Genomic DNA, 20,414 nt, shown 5'->3' on the forward strand with positions numbered 1-20,414 from the left:
AATTCTTTCACCAATAATTGAAACGCACTGGTTAGTTGAACCACGCAGACCGTATTTTGATAGTAAACTTTATATGAATGTTGAGACCGGTGCATGAACTACACATGTTATTTTTTGGGACTCGTATCAACTATCAAAACATGAGTCTTTAATTGATGCAATTTTAGTCCTTCTCTTCCTCTACTAAAATGTAATTTCTACTGATACATTTTTTTGCGAGTGAAACTTTCCTAAAATTTTTCCATTGAAAAATTGCGTCGTTAAAGTAGGGCAGGGAAATTTTTTTCGTTATAACTAGTAAATTCCACGAATTTCACACCACTGTTGACCGATCAATGATTCTCTCTTTTACAAAATAAAAAAAAAGAAGAAAACTATTAATTTATACTATGATAATGTTTTCCATAGTCCAAAAACGCGACCCAACAGCCCATATTCCTCCAAACCGAAGCTTATTGTACTTACAGCCGAAAATTAAAGTTACCGTATTCTAGAAGACTCCCAAAAGTCGAAGAATAATTAGGTTATGCAACGAACAAACACGGTACCGCATCCACCTTTTTTTACAAAAATAATCCGTGCATTTGATTGTGGGTATTTTTGTTGATCGAATTTTTTATGCGGTGAATCATGTGAGGTCAGTCACGAAGGTGAAGAGTTATACTTTTTTATTTATACTCCTCTCCTCTCCTCCCCCCCCCCCTCATTCACATTACTCTCTCATTTTTTCATAAATTAAGAAGGTAATCTAATCGTGGGCGACCCAAGTATGAAAAGACGCGATCATGCGATATTGGAACATTCCAAAAGTAGGAGGGAGGGTCCAAATTATTTTCGTTTCTTGATTATTCATACATAATACAGCCCGAAAATTCGGTGCATCTTTAGAAGGACAATAAAATTGGAATTCTCTTGGTTTGTTCACAATTTCTTTTAAAGATATGCAATGAGACCATTAAAGTGTCATACTTAAATACTTTAATCGGTTCGAAGTTTTTAATACAATAGCGTACTCAATCTCGACAGGAACTTTCCACGAGCAACTTGAAATTTCAGGCTCGGACTGGCCATAAGGCCAATCTGGCATTGACAGATACGCCCCCTTGGCGCGCCAAAAACGCGCCCCTCAGACAGATTGCAGAATAAGAAGAAAAAAAATTACGACCGAGAATATATGCGGAAAGAATGAACGGAAGAAGAGAGAGTTAGGAGTGAAGAGAGGTGCTTTTACCCATAGTGGTGAACAGAGGTCCAAGAACTACTTTCTGAAGCGTAAACATTTTTCTGTGAAATTGTCACCTTTTTGTTGACATACAGGCGCTTTATCATCCCCCTCCTTCATTCTCTATGTGTAACTCCCGTAGAAGCGATAGCCGGTTCGATTTTTAGACATACGCACACTTCATATACCTCTTAAGAGACCTTTAAACATACTTCTTCCTTTTCAAAATGATTATTGATTTGGACATATCATAGCATATCTCGGGCATATCGAAATTCAAAAGTAAGAGACATCTAAAGTGTAAACGCGATACAACTATTCTCGCAAGATGGATGTCCACACTGCATATGAAAAATCTAAGACGCGATTGCGTGAGTCGTGAACTCGCAATGCTCTGCTCTAGTTTAAAGCAACGTTACAAATAAGACAAACGGAAACGAACACAATATGGAAATACAGGGAGGGAAAGGATGCGCGTTAACGACGGCGCAGAGGTACAACTATTCGTACTTGATGGACGTCCGTGCTGCATCTGAAAAATTGAAGCGATGAAGCGAAGCGTGAGTTCTCAATGCTCTGCTATATGCTGCCAATGGGGTGTCGCTCAGATTCGGGAGAAAAGTTAAAAAAGAGGCCCGAATACGTCTTTCTTGTAGTCGGCTGTGTTGTTACTCGTTCTCTCTTCTTTTTTCAGGTTCTTGCCTGATTCTTTTTTAGGGTGGATTTTTAGACCCACGTCTTAAGCTCGAGTAAACCGCAGCACTGACACGGTTCTTATGGAAATAATGGTGCCTAGATGCGTCTAGTGCTTTAATTTTTTTTGTTTTTTTTTTTTTAATTTCAGAAGTCTGTCGGTCACTTTAATACGTTCAATTTTACAATGTTTACTCTGTACGGTTAATAACTTTGAACCTGAAAATAGCGTAAACTTGTGCTGCTTTGCCAAAATTTTCTGAACTCCTCTCCACGAAGGGGCTGCCCCATCATCACATTACGCCCCTTTAACCAGCCAAGGGTCTAAGGTCTACGCCCTCAGATTCGAGCCAGTCCGACCCTGTGAAATTTACTTCATTTTGACTTTAAATCGTTTACAGCATTTTCTATGAGGTATAAGCATCTTTTAATTCACTCAAATGCTTTTGCAAAAATTCTTTGGCGTTAATATTCAAACTTAACTGTATTGATCCGTCTTTCTATGGAAAAAAGTTCAAGGTTACCTTAGAATGAGTTTTTAACAAAAAATTACAAATCACAGTAGAAATGTAATAACTAGACGAATAGAAACAGGTATTCCACTTTGCAGTACGTTATGTGGCTCAGAATTGCTGGAACTTACACATTAAGATAGAATACATCACTCTTTCTCCTCATGCATTTCACTGGAAAAGTCGTGTAAAGGTGAAGCGACGAAAGAGCGGAAATGTCAGGAATGTCTGACGAACTTCCGGTGTTTTTGAATATGCCCGCTAGTTAATGCACCTTCTGTATGAATTTTTAAAAGACCTGGTTACGCAAGGAAGAAGTCGCCTGAAAGTCTCCTCTATTCCCTGCGTTTCAGTGGCGAGGCGTGAACGATCGATTATCGATATTTTCCCATTTGAAGCTGCGGTAAAGGATCGATTTTTAAGTTGATCATTGCGAACGCCCTGTCTATCGATCCTTTTCCGTAGGTTTATGTGGCAGATCAATCGATTTATCGCAAAGCATGCACCGCCACTGCTGCATTTCCTTTTCTTTTACATTATTGGGGTAACTTAAATATTAGGAGGTTGGAGGTGCAAGATTCGACTTTTATTTGGCGCAGCAATGGAGAATTTGAGCTTTTTATTGCTTCAACTGATAGTGCTCATTGAGCCGAGTTCGCAGTGTTTTTCCTTATTTTTTCTGATATAGAGAATTGTAGAAAAGTAGATGTAAAAGTAAGAAAATGTACCGCCTTTTAACATCATCTGGTGGCATTTCTCATTTAAGCACGTTTTTTTTAGCAGTTTCAGTTATTATGTCAAGTTTCCTCCGATAATTGTTCATTTCAATTCATTTACCAAGGATCATTCTCAGTTCTCTGAATAGATTCATCTTAAACATGACACTCACCAGACCTCAGACATTTGCAAATTCTCCATCGTTTCAAAATTTAGAGACATTTCTTTAGACAAGAAAGGAGGAGAAGAAGTAGGAGGAAGGAGGAGAAGAAGAAGAAGAAGGAGTAGGAGGAGGAGGAGGAGGAGGAGGAGGCTATATCTAGCATGCATGGAAGATTAACAAAATTTGATATAATTACGCTGCTTAAAGCCACCGCTACCGTATTCATACTATTAGTCAACTTTTCTTACTCTGCGTTCAAGTCTCCGTGTTATTTTCGCATGATCTTTATTGGCGAATTCGAAGGTGTAGAGGCAAAAATCGTTCTGCGTTTGCGTTGAGCAATGATACCCGACGTCATTACACAAAAAGGGAACCAACCTCCTTGGTCTAATCATGGAAACGCTCACCTGCACCAGGAATCAGCGGGAGATACGCCGTTCTTGAAAGGAGTCAAAAATTTCGGTTCCTTTTCGCCTAATTCCGACCATTTCATTGGTTTTCAACCGTTCTGTACATACATTGGCAACCTGGTGCACAGTTCGGCGGCATAGCGGAGGAGACGCGAGACACTTTTGCTTTCGTCGGACGCGGCCCGCGCGCACGCCGCGCCGCGTCCACCCGTAAAGCCGCGTCTCCACAGGCAGCGCGCGACGCGGAGTCAACCGCGTGGCGCGCGGCTTTCTCGTACGATCGGAACCGCAGTGATTTGAAACCTATGCAACTTGCATCGCCTTTTCAGTGGTAACAGGCAGGTTAAAATTGATAAGTTGGGCGTATTCCTGCCAAACGGAACAAGAAACAGGTGGGAAAGAAGGGGTGTACTCGTTAGTCGAGGACCGTAAGAATGAATGGGAATTATAAAACGCCAATGACGTCAGCGGCGACGAGGCCGCCGCCGCGGCTCCGCCTGGGAGTTTTTAACTCATGAGCCCTGTCCAGTACGCTCTTGTCACATGCCCATGGCTCATGAGTGTCGCATTCAGTTGGCACATACTTCCGTTTGACAGAATCTAAAATCCCGTTTTTCCATTTCTTCAAAGGGAATCACGCTCACTTTAACATTGTTTCGTATGCAGCTTTCTAGAGCACACCCCATCTTTTCCCACGCGTCTATAGTTCCATTTGGTAGAAATATGTCCATATATCGCGCCAGTACTAAATTCCGAGGCAGATCCAGACATTTTGAATGGGGGAGGGGGGAGGGTAGGCTATTGGACAGGAGTCCAGGGGCTGTCGGACGCGAGTTCGTGGGGCTCCCTCAAATTTTTTTCGAAATTTTAAAGCATCGCGGTTTGCAGAGCGGTTTGAGTAAATTTCGTCACGGATAGTTACCCAATATAAATGTCCTTCTGGTTGATATGTACTGGTTGATAAACATTATCACCGTGTTGAAAAGACGATTTTTTCCTCCAACTTTGAGGGAGCCGTGGCCCCCAGGGAAAGCGTTTTTACAAAAAAATTTATACCCCAAAAAAGTCTTTTTTTAACCCAAAGAATCGACTCCTTCAGTATTCGTACTTAATCCTGGGACACCCTGTAGACATGGTTCGCTTGATATCATGCACTTGGTAGCGCACGAAACTCAGCGTCGCGCGCCAACTGTGAAAGCGTGGCTTGGGCCCGTCTCCGCGCGTCGCGTCGCGGGGCAGCCGGTGGGGGGGGGGGGGGGACGAGCGGGACCCCGCGCCGCGAGTGGTTACTCTCATTTTCTCCCGTCCGAGCTCTCGTCCATTGAAAGTTACTTCAGTGCTCGAGCGACTACTTTCACCCGGCTCAGATCCCGGCGCTCCGCCGAGGAACGCACGTTCCCTCTTAGTCGCCGTCATGGCCGTCAAATGTTCGGTGAGTTCCCTCAAGAACAATACCTAGTTCTGTAGTTCTTTAGTACTTTTTCAAAAATGTTGTGTGCCTTTCAAGGAATACTTCCCGGTAGGTGTGTACAGATTTTGTTTTCTTCCCGATAGTTCTTAGTAGTCGCTGCACTTTTTTCTCCGCTCAGTGTTTTACTTTCTCTCGCTTCAAAATTCGAATTTCGAGGTGCGGTCTATTTTACAATTTTCGGAATCATTTCGAGGTCTATGTTTTGTCATGTTGTGTCGTTTTTTAGGAAATTCGACTGATGAAAGGATCGCGCAAAACTCTTATCCCCTCCCCATCCTCGCACTTTTCGCCATTTTTTTACTTTCTCTCGCCTCAAAATTCGAATTTCATGGTGCGGCCTATTCTACAGTTTTCAAAAGCATTTCTAGGTCCCCGCTTTATCTTGTTGTGTCGTTTTTAGGAGATTCGACTGAAAAGGATAGTGCAAAACTCCTATTCCCCCCACCTTTGTACTTTTCGCCATGTTTTTTTACTTTCTCTCGCCTTAAAATTTGAATTTCAAGGTGCGGTCTATTCTCTAGTTTTCGAAATTGTTTCGAGGTCTGTGTCGTATCCTACTGTGTCGTTTTTTACTCCAGAAATTCCAACCGGTAAATGAACGAGGAGTTTTCAGGCAGTACTTCTTCCACCCTCCCCCCGCCATTACTCTCCGCCATATTTTTTACTTTCTCTCGCCTCAAAATTCAAACTCAAGGTGCGGTCCTTTTGACAGTATAATAAATCATTTCGAGGTTTGTAATTTTATCCTGATCCTGAAAATTCGACTGGTGGAAAAATGAAGGTTTTTTGACAATACCACCGCCCCCGCCACCCGCACTCTTCCTTCCGCCTCAGCCTCATTTTTTATTTCTCTCGTTTCGAAATTCAAAATTCGAGGTACGGTCTATTTTTCCATTCCGGAATTATTCAGAAGTTTGGGCTTCATCCTATTACGTCGTTTTAACTACTAAATTTTGGAATGAGAGACAGAAGAGAAGAGACAAAAATTTAGGCGGTACATCTACCACCCTCCCCTTCACCCGCTTTCTTTCTTTAACAACTTATGTTTTACTTTCTCTCGCCACGAATCCAAATTTTTGCGCTCGAGAAGATAATGTCTTTTTCTCGATCTGTATTCGAAACTATTCGGAGGAATGTATCAACTGGTCTTAATGTAACTCTTCAATGCCTGAAGAATGTGAATAACTGAGGGAGGAAGGAATATTACGCAATAAATCCACCACCCCCTCCCCAAGCATTCGCTACCTCTTTTTTGCCGTAATTTTTCGCTTTCCCTCTCCCAAAAATTCAAAATAATGTATTTGCTGAAGTACTCTAGTTTTACCTATAGGATCATTCCGGAATTCGCATCTATTTTTCACCAAGTGCCATTTTTCTGCGGAATTCGTGACTTGCAAGAGGTGGAAGGAATTTTAAGCGATAGTGCTACCACCACCACCACTCCATCACTCGCGACTGTACCACATTACCAAAAATACCTTTTGCTCGACAATATTTCAAGTTCCAGAGTGCCTCTTGTCTTCTTGCTTTTTCTTTCCTTGAAATTTCACTCACACTAATATTTTCGGACGATCAGGAATAGTCTCTTCTTCAGTTTTGGATATCGCACACAAAATCTGTTTTTATTTTGGCGGAAATCTAATTTATTGCAAAGATTTTTTTTTTTACCTTAAACTTTCTTTAGATCAGAATCTTACACTTTACTAAGCACAATCATTGAGACTTGCTAATTTCTCCGATCCTAGGAGGGTGGAATTTGCCCCTACCGTCGGATTTCTGGTGATCTTTGAACTGAAGGAAAGTAATGCCGCTTTCAATTTGGACCCCCTCCACTCCCTTCCTCTTCCTCTTTCATCCACAGTGAGTGCCCTTCTCCTCGCAAATATTTCGTCAGCAAATATGTATCTCGACTATTTGAGGTTTGCACGTTTGCCGCTATCAAAAAGAATACTTCCTGTCAAGTCCGTTAGCGTGTTCGCGCTGTATGTCCGAAGGGCCCGGCTTATTTCGGCATACTTTCTCCTTTCGCGAAATTGGGTCTCTCTCGTTCCATTCAGTGAGCTTCATTTCTGCATTTTTAAATCATCGAAAGACGGCTTTTTTTGCCTCTAGTGCCATCACATACAGAAGTCCCCCCTCCTACCTAAAATGCACATTTATACTGCCGTGCTAAGGAAAAACGCCGTATGAACATTCGAGAGTTGCCACATTTCTCCGAATAAAAGATGTATTTTTGAGGAAAGTTTTGCATATTTTTCCCTGGAATTTTCAGATATTTTAGATTAAATCGTGAACAAAATCAACTGAAAATTTTGAGGAAAAATATTGACAATTTTCTCAGTAAATTTGGCTTTTCTTGAAGGAAATATGGCAACGTCTGAAGGCTTATACGGTGTTGTTCTTTAGCACAGAAGTATAGGTGCATGCCAACTCTGCACATCCCCTCCCTGTGTTATTCATTCGCTTCACCACTTGCCGCCGAAGATGATACGGTTTCCGTTTCCGGTTTCACTGTGCCGTTAGAGTTGGCAACACTGTTTTTCCTCCATTTAAATGTATGTAAAACAATCGATTCTTGGTGAGGCAGCCTATCTCACCTAGAATCGATATTTTTAATGGATTTAACTGGAGGAGAAACAAGAGTTGCCTCTTGCAATGTTTTTATGTATTTATCTACTTTTCTAACGCCGCGTTTAAGTCTCCAAGCATTCTGCTCCATGCAGATGATTTAAAAATTGAGATAATTCGGTTTCATCTCCTTGTACTAGTAGGAGCTTTATTCATATCTCACACTCTGACGTGTTTAATTTATATTTGAACCAATTTTGTGCATTAGGTTTTGAAAAAAAAGAAACAATCGATTCTTGGTGAGGCAGCCTATCTCACCTAGAATCGATATTTTTATTGACTTTAAATTGAGGCAAAACAGTGTTGTCATTACCAAGAATCGCCACTTGTTATAAGAGTGAATTCACCTCCATGCCTCACTACCGAGTAGATGTGTCGATAATTTTACACTTTTTTAAGGAGCTTTTTAAGAACATCTCTTCAAATCGATTTTTAGCAAGTTGGATGCGATCACTCATTTAATCGTGGAATGAATCGGAACGGTGCTGTAAACACGGCTGCAAAAATAAACAACCGACCGTCCTCGAAAGAATTGAGTTTAGTGTCAAAATTAAGATATTAGCACCACTGCATGGAGGAGTATGCCGGAACGAAAATCGCTGAAACATGTAATAGGTACTAATCGAAGTGCTGCCGGTTTGAAGTTTGCAGCTTGCTTGGAGGATGTAGTCATAAAAAAATATCATGCAAAATTTTAATCTATCCTGAACGGGGCTAAGACTGACCAATTGAGATGCACTTACGCCCTCTATTAACATAAAATGGAACTGTACGGCTCACAAGTTAGGTAATCTTCGCGACAATAATGACATTTCCCCCTTTAAAAATTCATGTTCCGTTTTCCGAATCGACGCCTGACAAAAATAGCTCCCTTGCAGAATTCACCCCCACGATCAGAAGATCTTTTCCTTGTGGCTGGGTTAATTCAATTCTCAATGTGTTGACAAGAATGAAGTATCTGATATTTGGATTACATTTTGCAAAAAGGAACCACTAATCCGTGTAGTATCTCTCGAGCAGTCTTTTCTACTGGTAATCGATCTCCTTTCTAGCATTGGCGGATACAGCGAATTAGCAACATTGTTTTTCTCCATTTGAACCTATGGAAATGTATCGATTCTTGGAGGGGCTAGGTGCTCCGACAAGAATCGATTATTTAACATAGGTTTAAATAAAGAAAGTACGGTGTTGCCAAATTGCTGGATCCGCCTCTGCTTTCCAACCTTCTCATTCGGCAAATTGTGCAGAAGCGGGTTATCAATTACCCATTTCGAAGACCCAATTTCGACCGTGCGAAGGCGGCTGTACAGTTATTTTCATAACTTCCCGTTCGAACGGACGCTCGGCAACACTGCCCTACCCGCGCCGATGGTAAAATCTCAACTCCGCATGCCTGCCCCGGTGAGGCATAGTTTTGACCCAGATTCATTCGTATCAGTTCATTACTAACCGAGAACGGTATTCAGTTTTAAATTTCACCATGGGACGAAATGTGTTACCTTCACTGATAAAAGCCGCCCTGAAAGGCTTAAGTCCATTGCACGTATTTATCAGTGATGCGACGTTTCAGAATTTCCACGTATTCTCAATCGTACTGAGAGGTCACCCGCGCAGCCCCGTAAAACGTAGGTGTTTTGCCGAGACCAAAGATTTTATTACACAGTAACCATTTTCTGCATAATTTAAGGCATAGTATTCCTTTAATTTACCACTAAAATGGGCGCTAGGCTATGAAAATAGGGTGACTTAAAGGACAACCCCCTAGGTTTAAGCGGATTTTTGGATCGTTCTCCTCTCGTTCTTGACCTTCTATGATAGGATTTAAGAAGTTCATTTATTTTTTTGTGATTTTTGAACAACTATAGACCCCACCTTATTATGCTTTGTCACGATGGAATTCCTGTAATTTTGTGTTAGTTCCCGCTCGGATCTCTGAAAACTTTGGATACGGATTATCTGACTAGAAAAATGTGCAATAAGCGAACAATGCAGCATTGCCACATTGCCCTAGGCCCGCTTTAGTAGAAGAGTTAAAAACTGCTCTTATTTTCAATGAATGACCCCACTGTGCATGGTCGGCTTACTTTTCTTACTCTGCGTTTAAGTCTCTGAACGTTTCTGTTTTTACAGTATCGTGCAGTACAAAAATTAAGAAAGAGAGTTGAAAACTGCCGTTATTTTCAATAAATAACCCCATTTCTGTTCGGCTGGCTTACTTTTCTGACCCTGCGTTTAAGTCATTCATTGGACGCTAGTCACTTTTACAGTATCGTGCAGTTCCAATGTTAAGAAAGATGGTTCAGAACTGCTGTTGTTTTGTTTATGTTGCTTTTGTTTTTTGTTTTTTTATTTTCGATAAATGACCAAATTCTGTATGGTTGGCTCACCTCTCTACCCTGCGTTTAAGTCTCTGAATGTTTCTCACTTTTACAGTATCGTGCAGTTCAAAATTCAAGGAAGAGAAATCAGCATTCTCTTTAACCAGGAGTTAAGTAAATTCCCAGCAAAGAATATTATCTGCACACGCACTGATCACACAATTAATTAGTGCCGAAGGCTTGGTATCAGTTTCGTGGCGTGGTATGCTTTGCGATATATTGATTGATCTGTCATTTAAACCAATGAAAAAGGATCGATAAACAGGTTGTTCGCAAAGAACGCTTTAATAATCGATTCTTTACCACAGATTCAAATGGGGAAATATTGACAATCTTTAACGCCTCGCCGCTGCGTTGGTATACCGACAAATATCCGCATGCAGTTATTTCAAGGAAAATCAGATAATTGGGAACGAATTGTATGCCGACCGCTACAGAAGCCGCCGATAATTCAGGAGAAATTCTTCAATTTGTGTATACACACGTACCGCTGCAAAATTAATTAGAGAAGAATAAAATTATCGCTGATAAATGAACTAAGAATGCCTTTTACTCAGAACAAGATTTGCCGAAATGAAATGTCTGAGGCAGGCATTTTTGGAAGATTTTAGTCTGTTTTCAGAGGACAAAATTAAGAAAATGCCGTTCCTTTTTACGTAACCTATACCTGGAGACCACTCGACGGTTAAACTCCATAACCATCTATTTGAGTTGCGACATTTTAAAATTCCTAAGCATGCTTTATATTTAGAGGGGAAATAAATCAAAATCATAGCTAGAACTTTTTCCCATATTTTTTCTATCACTCCCTGGCTACTTGTAAAAATTATGGGTTATGATGTTGATTTGATTTTCCTGTAAAATTTAGTTTTCAAGCAAAATTGAAGAAGTTGCAATCATGCACATACGTTGTTTTTGAGTGTAGCCATAGCATAGTATATCTCGGTTCAATTCTTTAGGACTGAATCATTTTTAGCGTTATGCGGGATGAACACCAATTAAAAAGTATCTAAATTAAAGGATAAACTACAGTGGCGAGGCGTGAGAGATCGATTATCGATATTTTCCCCTTTGAAGCTATGGTAAAGAATCGATTATTAAGGTGCTCGATGCGAGCAACCTGTTTATCGATCTTTTTCCATAGGTTTAAATGACGAAACTATCGATACATCCGCGCAAAGCTCGCTACGCCACTGATTGACCATTACTTCTTTCCGCTTCTTCATCCTCAAAAGTAATCGGATTTGAAAGCAACGAACAGCACTTTTAACTGCCAGTCATACATTGGCTTTGGTTAATTTGTCTCCCATGTATTTGATTGGTCAGTTTCTGTCTCAGCCATGCACTTTTTTTCTCTCCTCATTGCCGACATGACAAGTGATTCGATTGCTTTTAAAACCTCGCAAGTTTCTTTACTGATGAGCTCCGAGCTCTGTAAGAATGCCTATATTCTAGGGCTCGTTAGACAGAAGACACGTAAAGTTTTAAAAATAGCCGATTTAAGTATTGAATGAGAGGAAAAAATTGCAACGTTTTTTAACGATTTAAGGTTTAGTAGAGTCATTCTCACGGCGTTGTTCTCACTCCTTGACCCACTTCATTTCAAAGTGCGGCATCCGAATGAGGTTTGTAACAGTAAATCGGTTCTGTTTTGCATCTCTGTCGTGGATGAGTCAGAGTTTGCAAAATTGGCCGACAGTTTGCGTAGAATATCAGTGGAGAGATAAAAATGAGGGTGCGGGGGGCTGTGAAAGGTTGTCTTTGAAAACTGATAATTTTCTAACAGCCATCAATTTCGAGGGTCTGCGTCAGACCAAAAAAGTGAATTGATGATGTCATGCTCTATTAATTGTAAATGTTAATCTCTTACATAAAATTAATTTTTGAAAGTTTGCCCTGTACATCGTTCGGAATGTTGGATCTATAATCTCGCAATGCAATTCAAAATTAGCTCCATCAATTGGCTAATTAAGACTCCTCACTGATTCTTAAAAAGTCTCGAATGCACAGAACGTCAAAAAAAATCCCTTATTTGCATTTTAGTATCTTCCTGATTTCACGCTGATACCTAAAAGCAGCAGAATCCGTTTCAGTAGCCATCAGATGAATGCCTCCGATTTTCAGTTCATTTTTTACCTCCGCAAAGAAAAACGTTTAAAATTCGCTGGATACATCATACTACGCTCGATGGCTTCACTAAAAAATCACGTACCTCAAATTCGTATAATTATAGTTCTTGTGCGAATTTTATTCTTTAAATGTAAAACTTATCAACGCAGTGGCTTCAAAATTCCTCTGCTTTATCGTTACAGCGTTCCGTGGTTACACTGCAAAAATTTCGAGCCACTATGTTGGTTTTTTTTTACCACTAAAAAATAAAACACGTGAAAAAAATTAGAAATGTCACAATCGGGATATGTGATTATGCAGTTTAATTAATCGTGTTATCTCATAATCCAATCGAGTAGTGTGCAGCAAATACCATATTTACTAGGAATTTGCTCATCGCATAATTTTTTCATTTAAAATTCGCGCTCATCGGTATATATGAATCTTTCATAATTGCTTAAGCGCGCACACACACTCATATATTACACCAAACAGTTGTGTGACATTTGTATGTAAATGACATCGTCTTATGGAAATGTATGTTTATCATGTATGAATCATGATTCGACGTCAGTTACTTCCATCCTCCGATTGGTCGATCGAACACGTCGACGGCCAAAGTGCGAAACCGCGTATCTCCATCGCAGTGTTTCAAAATCTCCGCTACTATATTTATTTTTCAAAGAGAGGCGTACAACTTTGTAGCTTGGCTTTATACAAAATATTCTACCAACAGAGAAGGAAACTCAAGGAAGCTTTCAAGAAATAAAATTTACAATTTTTCTAAATGAAAAATAAAATATGACAGTAATCCGTTTGTGACGTCACAAACGGAGATACGTGTTTTCGCACTTTAGCCATCGACGACCTTCCCTAAAGATGTCAGGAAACAGACTTCGGTTTTAACGTCGACTGATTCAACTCAAAGGTGCCTGCAATGAAATAAAGATATTTTACATGGTTTTAAATGGGGAAAAATTCCGATTGCAATATCTGGCAACAGTGATTCAAGTATAAAGATAGGAACTCTAATACATTGTAAAAGAGTGTCATAGGGCACCACACAGTAATGGGTCAAGAGAGTATGATACTGATGTCAGTATTTCAACTCCGGGAGGTGATGGGATCCTCGTTTAAATGTACGCTCGCCAGGAGACTTAAACGCAGGGGTAAAAAAGCAAACCAACAAAATCGAAATTGAATTATTAAATCCAATATCTCGGTCAGAATGAAGCATATGGATGAGCGGACCATTTACGTGGCGTTTAAGAATCAGCATTTTGAAACCATTGATTTGTCGATCGAGGCAAGCTACCTCAGTGAGAATCGATTGTTTCACATACATTTAAATGGAAGAAAAGCTGTCTTGCCAACTTTCAAGAATCGCCGATAACTATCGCTTTGTCTATCAATTTAAATAATCAGCCCATAGATGCGGCCCCTCAAGCAGCTTTTATCCGAAGTAAATGTTCTAGAATTCCGAATCTTGTCGTCTATCAAGTGACTATCGTACATAGCATATGTATCCCCCCCCCCCCCCCGAGGGGCCCCTACAAATGCCCTATCATTAACACACTGAAATAAAAGACCGCTGCTGCCGTGCTAAGGAGATACGGCCTATGAGCCTTCAGGCGTTGCCAAATTTCCGATAAAGTACGAATTTGTAGGGCAATTTATGAATATTTTCCTTCTAATGTTCTAAGAATTGTATTCGCAGTTTACTCTACAGTATCTGAACATATCAAGAAACTATACTTGCGAATTTCCTCAAAATACATATTTCACCCCCAGAAATCTGGCAGCCTTCGAATGTTCGTATCTCATACGGTGTTTTTCTTTTTTTAATGGATTTAATATAAGGAAATACGCCGTATGAGCCTTCAGGCGTTGCCAAATCCCCCTCGACACATTGCGAACTTGTATGAAAATTTTTCTTCCAATTCTCTGATAATTCTATTCGCAGTTTATTCCACAGTATCTGAACATTTCAAGGAACTACACTCATGAATCTCCTCGAAAATTAGTATTTTGCCCCTGGAATCTGGGAGCCTTCGTATGTTCATGCCTCATACGGCGTTTTTCTTAGCATCGCAACGTTGCCAAATTTCCTCCAATAAAATGTTTATTTTCGAGGAAAGTTATGAATATTTTTTCTTGGAATTTTCAGGAACTTTAGGTGAAATTGCGGACTAAATTATCTGAAAAATTGTAAGAAAAACTTTCAAAAGTTTACCATTACATTCGTGTTCTATAAATGGAAATATGGCAACTTCTGGAGGTTCATACGGCGTTTTTCCTTAGCACGGCCGAACGGCATCTCGACTCGAAGCTATTAAGACAGCGACCGAAGTCCGAACTCCAAAGCTATCGGCTGAACGCCGCGCGTGCTGCGCGTCGCGTCGCGTTTCGGAAATGGGAAAGTTGTGACCTCCTTTCGCCTCCCCTCCATCGCGTGCGCTGCGCCCCTCCGCACACCAGCCCCCCCCCCCCCCCCCCCATCGGGTAGAGTCGGGTGTCGTGCCATCTCCAGCGCGGCGCTCACCGGATCGAGATGAAAGTAAGAGTGATCGTAACATGGGATATCCCGAGCCGTTTTAGCGGTAGGAAGGAGTGAGGAATTACAGGGAGAAAGAGCGCTGTCATAACGCTGACTCAACCGATGCGACGCGATGCGGTGAGGAAAAGAGATATTAATCGCTTCACGCCGACTCGCCGACCGCGGATTGAAGTTGTCTCCCATTTCGTAAAGTACCTCTATGGATAGAGTATGACCACAGCGGGCTGCAGCAATGTTGTGTTTGTCGCGTAGACATGTACTGCCGTGCTAAAGCGTCCAGCCCACCTACAAACTAGGGGCCTCAAAGAGGCTCATCGATGGAACTGTTGACTGTTGCCTTTCAAAGATCTTCGGGCCGACGATCTTTGAGGGTAACCGATGTGTTCGGGATACATCACAGATCAGATCTTGAAATTTTCAAGGCATTCCGTGCAGAAATGGCTGAGAAATAGAAGAATTAGTGCCAGTTTGAGAGCCCCAGTTTGTACGTGGGCTGGACGCTTAAGGAAGAACGCCGTATGAACATTCGAGAGTTGCCAAAATTCCCTCAATAAAACATATAAAACGATAAACAGAGCTGCCTCACCAAGTATCGATTGTTTTACATACATTTAAATGGAAGAAAAACAGTGTTGCCTACTTGCAATGTTTTTATGTGTTTATCTACTTTTCTAACACCGCGTTTAAGTCTCCAAGCATTCTGCCCCATGCAGATGATTTGAAAATGCAGATAATTAGGTTTCATCTCCATGTACGACTAGAAACTTTATTCATGCCTCATATTCTGACGTGTTTGATTTATATTTAAACCAATTTTTTGCATTGAATTTTGGAAACAATCAGCTTGAAACTTTAGAATGACTATGGTAATAGATGCAGCAGGCGATAAACGTCTATAAGGTTGGCAACAACCCATTTTCACCCACTCCCATTTTGGAGGGGCCACTCTTTCAATTCTGGCTATCGCTTATTTTATTATATTCACTTATTTTGTGTATTTTTCTTTCTTTTTTTTCAGAGGCTATCCCTTCTGGTCGCAGGGATTTTTGTATTCCTGACTATGCTGCTGGAGTCTGCCGCTACTCTCACTCCAAGGGCTCCAAATTTCCAATACTTTGAAAGGTTCGTATCGTTTTTATTTTAAATCATACATCATTTTACATCAAAAATCATTCTGCAAAACCTGTAAGTCCAATATATTTATTTTAATATTATAATGCCACGTAGATAGTTACTCTCTATTTGGATATTTGAGATACCGATTGATATCGGAATAAAAATTACGAACACTCTTTGAAAACCACGATTAGATGCTCTACTATTCTGTCATGGTAAGGAAGAACGCTAGAACGCGCCGCACGAACATTCGAGAGTTGGCAGATTTCCTTCGGTAATGTGTTCATTTTTGAGGAAAGTTATGAATATTTTTCCTTGAAATTATCAGGAACTTAGATGAAATTGCGAGAAAAATTATAAGAAAAATTGGGGAAAAAATATTCATAAGTTTACCAGGAAATTCGTGTTATATCAAAGGAAATGGTAATACCTGGAGGTTCATACGGCGTTTTTCCTTAGCACGGCAGCATTAGAATAATTTTATTAAGTAAGTAGAACTATTCTTATTTATTTATTTTGTCTAAAAAACATGTTTGAAAATTTTGCAGCATTTCCAGCTTCTTTTGAAATTATGTTGTCTATGTGGATCGCCCATATCGTTTACTAATTCCATTATTATCGGTTTTTATTTCAGACCAAAGTACCGATATCCTTACTATGACGAGAACGGCAATGGCAAGCTGCTCTACGGATATGGAGGGCCAGATTTGTACCCTTACAAATACTACTCACCACTCGAAGGAATCTACTGAATCTACCGAATCTTAACCTCGTTATTCTCTATTAACCCAAAGATTCGTAGTAGGAGAAATCCACGAAGAACGAAGTAGCGGATAAGTAGATATAGTTCCGCGTTCACAGGTTCACGGAACTTTGCTGGATTTATTTTTGCCTGTAATGCCAAAGTTGCGATATACTATTATTCGATAAATTTAGTATCACGCTATTATAAAAATCTAAAACAGCCGTGAAAATGATTGCTTTTACGATTGTTACGATGGAAATACTATTAGTTGTTTTAGCCACTCTAGTCGAGTGTGAGAACAACGAACTAACGATAGAAAATGTAGGTCAGAGCAATATCTAGGGGAAGGGTATGGTAACGTTAAGTCGTGCCATGCCCTTCCCTGCCAAACTGAAAGTTGTTTTCAATTTTGCAATTTGTGATTTTTAGCTTTCAAAGATTAGAGTACAAACGAATAACTATAATTTTAGATGCCATAGCAAATTTTTCATACCCGATGAAAGGAAATTTTTAAGGACTTACGTACTGAACAATCCATACCAGTCGCAAAAAAAAGAAGAGATCTTGTCATTGTAAAATAAAATTACTCACAATCAGTCCAAACTGAAGCAGTGAGGTCATTTTCGATCTGGGGTCGATGATCAGTATCAAACCAATTTTATGCCGGGATTAAGGGACATTCTTTTCAAAAATTACCAGCTATCAAGCACGTATCATATTATATCACCCTGTATCAATGTATTTCCCGATCGAGAATTTGAAAAGAGATCGTAAAAAACTGATTGCCCAATCGAAAATCTGCAGAGCACTCGTGCTGAAATATGCGTGCCGAACTTTTTTCATGTAAACGAAAATTGTGTTCAAAGAAACGTCAAAATATACGATCATTTTTCACGGCTGATACATCTTCTTTTATTTCACAAAGCTCCAGGGAAGAACTATCCTGAGATTCAATAAATTTGACAGCTGCACAGCACGAAGATACGGAATCAAAGTTTGTCATTCTTCGAGCAAGGCTCAATGTTTCGCTGATAATACGTGTGCATAAAATTTTCTCGGCGGTATTTTCCTTTCGACCATCTTCGAGATCTGTACATCATTTCCATGCGGGTTTAAAGTTTGCTATGCAAATTAGAGCGCTAGTGTTCAGCTGTTAGTCAGCGTTGTATATTGATTTTTAATCACTTAGTAATTATTCATTCTATAATTTTTTTTTCAGTCGTTAATTCAATCTCCCACCACTCCTAGATGTATCGAAAGAAAGGCAAAGCGAAAGAAAAGTTTGAATACCCATCAGTTTTGTAGGGAAAAACAAATGGAATATATTCACATTTATGAAAATACGTTCATGAAGGTTTGGACATGTTTTAGACCTGTATTAAATGTTTTATCAAGCCGCGATTTAAGACCATTCAATTTTAATTTCCAAAGAAAAGAATCAGACACTTTATAGAGGGTGGAACATACTCGCTGTATTTAGACGTCCTGTGGCCTGATGGTTGGGAGGTTGGATTAATTCAGGATATAATTTGTTTTGTAAAATATAGGTATAATTTTAACTCTTAGGTATAGATTTTTTTTTTCTTGAATGATATTTCAACCAGGGGTGGAATAAGTGTTACCAATATGCAAAAATGAATTTCATGTCGAAAGCGATTGAAAAACGAGAGCAGTTGGAGAGGATCCGGGATACGATACCTCGGGCTTCTGAATTGGCTATTTTATCGGCAATATAATCGATATACTTATTTTATGTGGGAGTGTGAAGAACACAAACTGAGGTCTCCATATTCCTCAATAAGGTGTGTTACACCAACGCTAATTTGGCGGGCTGCGCACAAGCGAATTTAAATTGAAGGGGTGTAAAAAGATGATCATTGATGACATGTAAGCTGATTCTAAAAGACCATTTACACTGGGCTGGACGAATTCCCGATGCAATGTTTTGCACAGATTGGATATGACATTGACAGCTTGATCCAGTCCAGATGGATGAAATCACCACGTTGGTTGTTAACGCTGAAACGGAACGGTTGGTGCCTTTCTAAGAAAGAAAGACGAAGGAGGATATGAAGAGGAAAAAACGCGAGAAAGAGAAGGAATAGAAGAATATAAACAAGTATAACAAGGGAAAGATAAAATGAACCCTCTTAATTATTGCTTTTTCAGCTATAGTGTCTGAGTAGAACTGTCTGCGGCATTTTCTTCCCTGAGCTCGTTTCAAATCCATTCCACTGAAAATTTAAAATAGCCTTAAATATAATGAAGTTTTTTTATGATGTTTTCTCTCTCTCTCTGTAAAATGACTACATTTTTTTCAAGTATTTTTTTTTCTTTTTCACCTATTTAATTGTTCCGATTGAATAGCTGTCAATGAGAGAATCACATGATTTACTTTTCTTTTTTTTTCATTTATTATTTACGTTGTGATTCACTCGTCTGAGAAAGTGAAATTTTGGATTTATATTTTTTTGGCCCCTTTGATACAACGTCCTTGTAAAGTAATCCGTAGCGCATTTCTAATGTGGGACATTGGATCGTTTTTTGTAAATGCTCCACCTAAAATCCCAGCGCTTTAAGGGAACGTTGAACGCTCGAGACTATTAATATTTTGGCCGGTGAAGATAACTTATTTCTGTTTTTTCCTGTTGCCGTTCTCTTAAACAAATGTAGTATTAATAGAAAGTGCACCTATTCAACGGAGAATCATATGTAAGTAAAATATCATTTATGTATGTGTTCACTTCATTCTCTATATTTATTTGTAAGCCTAGTTTTCCTCCTTGTCTTCTTTTATACGCCTAAATTCTTTATTTTTTTTAAAAAAAGAAATTAAAAAGAAAAAATTGGATTGTATATGTTATTGCTTAATATAGGCTTCTCTTCAATACTAGTACGTTGTTTATCGGTAGTTGGGAAACTTTTTTCTTCTGTTGTCTGTTCTATACTTTTTTCCTTTCAATGTATGACAATAACATTAAGTACTTATATAGTTAAGTAGTATTTTTAATTTATTCCTGTATTATCAAATTATTAATTTTTTTACGATTAAAGAGTCCCTAGAATCAAAATATTGAGCATGTAGAAGTTTAAAAAAATTTGTCTCCTTTTCAGGATCAAAACACTACACATTTCTGATTTTTTATGTTATGAATTACCTATGAATTTAACACAAGGTGAAAAGATCAAGTTGCGTGATAAATAGTTTCCGTAAATTTATTACAAAGGTATAAATTGTATAAGTTTTGTACAGGAAGCTTATTGTTTTGATCCTAGAGGGTCTTTAAAATTAGGTTTCTAAAAAAATTTTGTAATAGAGAAAAAAATCCATCGAAAAAGGCCACGATTGCAATACAAATTTTGTAAATACTAAATTTTAGAGTGTATCGGTATTTTGCGAATGTTCTTTTTGTTAGTTGGAATACGTTGTTTTGAAATCGGATTGTTATCATGTGGAAGTCGAAAGATTGTTTAATTTATTGATAATATATATATTTTTTATAAAGTTTTGTATTATTCCGCATTCAAGGATGATTTTCCTTCTATTTTTTAGGATTTTTCCTCAGTTCTCTGGATTCATGAAATTCCACAAAATCTTTCCAACACCCATTCTACAACCTAGAATCTACTTATTTTGGTCATAATCACGGAAAAGATAACCACTAGAAAATATTTACTCTCGCTGCTTGTGCA

The 20,414-nt window shown here is 39.2% G+C and overlaps 1 protein-coding gene across 1 annotated transcript; it reads left to right on the forward strand.

The window, feature by feature from the left end:
* The first annotated feature begins 5,018 nt into the window (after positions 1–5,018).
* On the forward strand, positions 5,019–17,622 carry LOC109034775 (uncharacterized). The gene is made up of 3 exons (XM_019048096.2): positions 5,019–5,149; positions 15,879–15,982; positions 16,611–17,622. The coding sequence occupies exons 1-3, from the start codon at positions 5,132–5,134 to the stop codon at positions 16,726–16,728; spliced, it is 240 nt and encodes a 79-aa protein (XP_018903641.1). The 5' UTR covers positions 5,019–5,131; the 3' UTR covers positions 16,729–17,622.
* The last annotated feature ends 2,792 nt before the right edge of the window (positions 17,623–20,414 follow it).

The sequence above is a fragment of the Bemisia tabaci genome, chromosome 6 (assembly GCF_918797505.1).
Source record: "Bemisia tabaci chromosome 6, PGI_BMITA_v3".
In the NCBI taxonomy this organism is placed as follows: Eukaryota; Metazoa; Arthropoda; class Insecta; order Hemiptera; family Aleyrodidae; genus Bemisia; species Bemisia tabaci.

Bases quoted from the DNA above. Each gene is read 5' to 3' on its own strand.
- LOC109034775 (XM_019048096.2), top strand. The intron at 15,983-16,610 runs GTTCGTATCGTT...TTTTTATTTCAG, and splicing joins AATTTCCAATACTTTGAAAG to ACCAAAGTACCGATATCCTT.